Raw genomic sequence first — 6000 nt, 5'->3', positions numbered from 1 at the left:
CTAAGATGCATGTATGATGCCATGCCTCCCTCTCTCCCTCTATCTCTGGATGTGAAAAAAAAAATCTCAGGTCATATATGCTGTTTTGGAGCCCACTTCTTTCATTTAGCAAGATATTTTAAGCATTTTCCCAAGATAATCAAATGCTACTCTAAAACACATATCCTATTTATGGTTACTGTTCAAAGTTTGTTTTAATATAATTGTATTTCTGTTGCTGGCCACGGAGAGATGTAACTTACCTATTTGAAATTTACAAATAGTTTGCCCCCCAAAATTTTAATGGGGGCCTTCTTTGTGCCTGGGAATTCAAAGGGACTCTATGCTGCTCTGGCAGGAGCTGAAGAATTGAGGCTGCAGGACCTCTATATTGGAGAACCGAGCTCTCAGGAGCAAAAGAGGAAACATCTCAACCCCCATATTAAGACGACTACTTCTGTTGTTAATTTCTTACCACCATTCAACACATTCCATTTTCTAGTCATTTATTCTTGATGTTCTTTCTGCCTGAAAGCAGTTTTGCAGCTTCCAGGTATGCGGCAACAGCTAGACCCCAACAAGCTACACGAGGCTGGACTAGATGGAGAAAAGCAGAAGGTGGTGAAAATTTCAGGAATGGCATGGAAGACATTAGCGGTGAAGTTAAAGAAGAAGGGACTGTGGCAAATTTTAAGACAACAGAGAAGAATTAGTAGGAATTGGGGGTTAACTAGAGGTTAATATAAACCAGACATCAGCCATGAGATCTAATTGTTATGATTGCCTTGCCCTTCAGATTCACAGCCTGTGTAGGCCCAAAGCTCTCACCATGATTTCTGCTCATCCTGGAGGGCTGCATTCTCCTGGTCGCCTCTGCTCTCTGACATCTGACTTTCCCATGAACTGCTTCTGCTCACACCAGATCACTTCCAGTACGAAACTCACCATCCTCTTTCATTTCCCAAACGAGCTCGCACACAGCCAACTTTTACGAGCACAGTAGATGGAGCAGATGGGGTAGGCTGGCCCACCCCGCACCGTGCCGCCTCCCTCGCCTGCCTCCATTGAAGAAGATAAAAAAGCGAATTATGTCCTTTCACCCCTTGAGTTCAGGGAGGCCATGTGATGTAAGTAGAAACTTGCTGGGGATGTTTCTAGGAAAGATATTACCTTCTTAAAAAAGAATACGCCCATCATTGGTAGTCTTTCTCTTTCTTCCCTTCTTCCTGCCTTGGATATGGATTTAATATGTGAGCCCACAGCAGCTCCCTGAGACCGCAATGCAGCAAGCATGAGCACAAAAGCCAGCAGACAAAGGATGGCAAAGTAGAAATAAAGACAGTACCTAGGTCCTTGATGGTGTCACCGATTGCTGAATCCATGCCAACAACTACGTACCTCTGATTTTAAATAAAATCACACTTATTTAAGCCACCAGGAGTCTGGTATTCTATGACTTGTAGCCTAATACGTCTCTAACAGATAAAGATTTTGCTGTGATATTCTGGGGGTCCCAGGGAAGGTGAAGATTACATAACTTTTGCCAGCTTGCTTATCTCTCCTCCTCTCTCTTTTTCTCTTCTCCTTTCCTCTTCCATTTCATCATCTCCTCCAAAAGGCAAAGCAGAATTATCCCCTTGTTTCACACAAAGCATTTGTAACCGTAATGGCCTTTCTTACATAACTTAGACATCTCTTGCTCCATTCCAAATATTCACCACATTTTTTATTTCCAAAAAAGTCAGCTCTCTCTCTAAAAGGAATTCTCGTGCCAGATGTTTAGATAAAAATATGCTCTACTTTCGTACATAAAAGATAATGCATTACTTAAAAGGATACCAATGCTTACAGCCCTAGAGACTGAGAAGAGACCATCGCCAGTATTGATGAGGTAATTCTGCATAGCAGTGAGAATCGATCCCAGTGTTGGCTCCACCATCCTGGAGAGCACTGCCCAGCAAGGGCTGAGCAATTCGGCTTGCACTGCCTCCAGACATGGAAGGTCGTTTCTGTGGGACTTAGTCAACGGAACATGCTCCCCGTATCTCGCACTCCATTGCATTGTAAACCCTGGGAAAAGGCCATCTGCCTCGACCAGCTTCACCCAAGACCCTGCCCTGAAGTTGATCAGTCGCTGAAAAATGTGAGTGTCTTCACGGGACTGGGCTCAGAAAGTTCCTGCACTCAGCCAGCAGAGGTCAGCTGCCAAGAACATCCAAGCCTTGGCTTAAAGAGCTCAAGACAGCTGGTGGCTCTTTCAGAAATTTTTTTTTTTTTGATTGTCTTTTAATTTTATTAGCATCCAAGACTGGAGAAAATGAGAGAATGGATGGAGTGGGAGGAGTCAAGGACTGGAGGAGCAGGTGGGAGGCATTATCTCACTCAGACACATGAGTCCTTGCCTAGCCTCAAGGTGGAAGAATTGAGGGGAGAGGAAAAAAGATCTCTCTGCTAACAACTGGCAACTCAGGGAGAAACACTGGGCCCAACGTCAGGTGGAAGCAGTGCCACATCACTCCCTCACCAAAGGGCCAGCTTCTAAGGCCTAAGTAGCCATAGCCCTAGGCAGAGGAACTACCTGGGAACTGAGCTAAGGTAGGTTCCTTCCTCCAACAGGAGGCATGGCTGGGCAGGGGCTGTGCAGACTTGGCAAGGCCAGGCCAGCCCAGACAGCAGTCAGCCAGTCAGTGTCCATGCCCCTCCCTAGTCCCTGCAGGCCCCGGGCAGGGGCAGTTCCAGTCAGTGGCTCCAGCCAGCAGCTTGGGCTGGGACGCTCTGGGAAAGACAGCAGAGGGTGGTCACTTGAGGAGTTTCACAGCTAGGCGGAGCTGAACTTCACAGAAGAAGATGTCCATGAGGTTGCGGCCCACCTCCTGTGCGATCTGGGAGATCAGGTGTCCCTTTGGACCGATCAGGATCCTCACATGAGATTCTTTGGGCACCAGAAGCTTCTGCTCTATCACCAGCTCCCCATTTGGCCCTTCATCCCACATCACTGTCTTCTGCTGGACACTGTAGGGCACCTCCTGGGGCAGGTACTCTAGAAGCTTCTCTCGGATGATGTTGGTGCAGATCTCCTCAGGTGTCTGGCTGGTAAGGACTCCACTGTGGAACTCCCAGGGCCCTGGCCGGGCCTGCGCCAGGAGGTATTGCTTTAGTGTCCTGACATCCTCCGGGCTTAGGGCTGACAGCATGAAGATCTCCTGGAAGTGGGGCCAGCCAGTCCTCTGAGGGTTTCCCACAGACTGTGTGTTTGGGCTCTTAGCTGCTGGGCTAGGGGCATGAGTGCCCGGCTGTGAGTGGAAGGCCTGCTTCATTTTGAGATTCTTGCCGTTGACCACACCTTCAGTGAGGGCCGCTGTGAGCTCCAGGAGAACAGACTTATGCTTCAGGCAATCTTGTTCATAACAAGGATGCTGGGGACTTGGGAGAACTGGATCAGGCACTGGAGCAACTGGGGACTGAGCTGCTTCCGAGTCCACTTGTCGGAGACATCCACAAGAACCACAACCAGATCAGCAGATTCCATGCTCTTCCATGGATCTTCCAACAAAGAGAGCTCCCGATTGTGCCTTTTCTGTTTAGCAGGGCTGATGAGGCCAGGTGTGTCAAGCAGAATCACCTGGGCCTCTTTCTCTGTGATGACCCCTAGAGCTTGGCTGCGAGTGGTGTGCACCTTCTTGGAGACCGGGAACACTTTTCGGCCCAGCAGCTGGTTGGAGAGGGTTGACTTCCCTGCGTTCGGGGCACCCAGGAGGACCACTCGTAGGACCCGGGGGTTCTCAGGCATGTCGGGGCGATGGACCAAGAGGAGATCCTTCTCATCTTTGCGTATGGACACGGCGGGGGCGGGACAAGTCAACGAACTGTCGGGCTGAGAGAGTCCAAGGAAGCAGTCCAGGGCTGAGTTCTGGCCAGAGGGGTGAGAAGCTGAGGCCAGGAGGGGACCAGAGAAAGCAGGGCCCGCGGCACAGGAAACGCATCTCCGCGGACAGCCCAAGGGCGAGGGGAGCAGGGCCACCCACTCCCTCGCGGCATTGGGGCCCCGCTGCCAGACCCCTAATAAGGTCCGAAGGAACGCAGCCCCACGCCTGCCTGGGGCAGCCATCGCAGCCGCAAGGCCCAGAAATATTATTTTGTATGTTTTCTCCTGGAAGTAGAGACTAAGGGGAATAAATGAAAGTAAACTTCCTTGCATAAATGTTTTAAATGTCTTTTTTTCCCTATCTTTCTGTGCTAACCTTGCACTCTACCCCTGCACATGAGATCCTTTGTTAAACCTACCCAAGGCTTTGGTTTTTTTTTTAATACATTCATTTGTCTAAGCCAGTGCTTCTCCATAGGAGTGATCTTTGACCCCGAGGAGACATTTGGCTATGCTCGCCGACATGCTTGGTCTCACCCCTGGCAAGTGGGGAGGAATGCTACTGACATCTAGCCGTTACGCATTCAACAATGCACAGGACGGCACCAAACGTCAAAGAACTACCTGCCCAAAATATCAGTAGTGCTGGAAACTCCAGTCAAACTCAAGGACCAGTAAAAATAAGAAGAGAGAGCAAGCTTGCCCTTTGAGTCTTCTTAGAGTTATGTTTAATTCTCAGATGTACTGATGTATTTTTCATTTATTTGCTTTGTCATTGATTGTGAGTGCCTCTGGCTCCACCTATCACTGGTGCACATAACCGTCTAGCGCACAGCAGAGAGCCCACCACCCTGCTGCCATGATTAAACTGTTTACTCGGGGTTTATGTATTTACTGATTCCAGGACTGACAGAGAAATCAAGTTCAAGAGGGTAAATAACAAATCTCTGGGAACCTTTGCTCACATCATTTCCTCCACTGACCCTGGTTACTTCAAATTCTACCAATTTCATCTCCTTTTCCTTTTTAGAAGCTTCTCTGATTTGTCTTCAGTCAGCTCTTTCCTTTCAGAACTCTAAATGTGCTATCTCTCTTCCACTCAAATGATGCTTAATCAAATACACCTTGTGCTGGCTCTCACATTTCAGTCTGTCTAGTTATTAAATTAAACATTTTATCTCCATCCAGAGACTCTCTTTGGGGGCAGAGACCATGTCTCGCTTTTCATCAAATCCCTGGAGGACCAGGTATAGTGCATAAACAAAAAGCCATCCAATAAACAGTGAATTCATGGATAAAATGTAGATCATGAATATATCTGTTTAAGAAAATATGGACATACTATTTTATGTGCTCAGACTCCTAATTTGGCCATCATGAACTGAAGGAAAAACATCTTATCTCCCTGAGAAAGTCTTTCTTATGACAAAAGTCATAGGTAAGCTTGGCCAAAGTTCACATGACTAAGTCATGACCAAAAAGAAATGACCTGTGACCTTCAGTGACGTGCTCAAAGTAGAAAATGTGAATGAGCTTAATGATTAGTGACGGTGGTTAAAAATTAAGTCTTTAAAACTCTAATTGTGTGAATACTAAGGCTGCACATACCTGGCCGTAATAGGTGGTATCCTTCTGACAAAATTTCTGCTTCTAATATTTTCCTTCTAACAGTCTTCAGAGCAAATAGAACAAAGCCAACCAGAAAAATGACAGGGAACAGACTTTCCATATACCTATTGTCTGCTTTCCTTTTAGACATATCCTTCATCCTGGGACAAAAGACTTGTCCCAAATAAACTGATTTAAAATATACAGAAAGGTCATTTCTACGAAGTTTCATAATAAAACTATGTCTACTATTTTAGAAAGGTTTTATAACTTTCTTTAAAGGTTTCTCTTTTGCCAGTAAATTCATATCTTATGTACTGCAGCCCTGGAGTAGTGCTGATTTATTATACACTATTTGTCTCTCTTTTCTGAGCCAAAAATGAACAAAGCATCACATGGAGCAGTACACCACTAAGGAAAATGCAGCAGACCCCGCGGTCCATCCCTACTGCAACCATGAGAGCAGCCGTCCCTCCTTGAGTTGAGATGCTTTGAAATAAGGATCACTCCTCTGTTGTGCCCTCTCTGTTGCCATTGCTGGCTAACAG

General features: G+C 46.8%; 1 protein-coding gene across 1 annotated transcript; it reads right to left on the bottom strand.

Annotated features, from left to right (window-relative positions):
* Positions 1 to 2309: 2309 nt before the first annotated feature.
* LOC105074966 (GTPase Era, mitochondrial-like) lies at positions 2310 to 4102 on the bottom strand. The gene is given in 2 exon segments (XM_010962692.3): positions 2310 to 3379; positions 3382 to 4102. Coding segments are annotated over 2 exon segments (1308 nt in total). The 5' UTR covers positions 4088 to 4102; the 3' UTR covers positions 2310 to 2777.
* Positions 4103 to 6000: the final 1898 nt, after the last annotated feature.

Source organism: Camelus bactrianus, chromosome 2 (assembly GCF_048773025.1).
Source record: "Camelus bactrianus isolate YW-2024 breed Bactrian camel chromosome 2, ASM4877302v1, whole genome shotgun sequence".
NCBI lineage: Eukaryota > Metazoa > Chordata > Mammalia > Artiodactyla > Camelidae > Camelus > Camelus bactrianus.
Note: the sequence above shows the minus strand (reverse complement) of the source record. Positions and strands in the feature narration are given on the sequence as shown.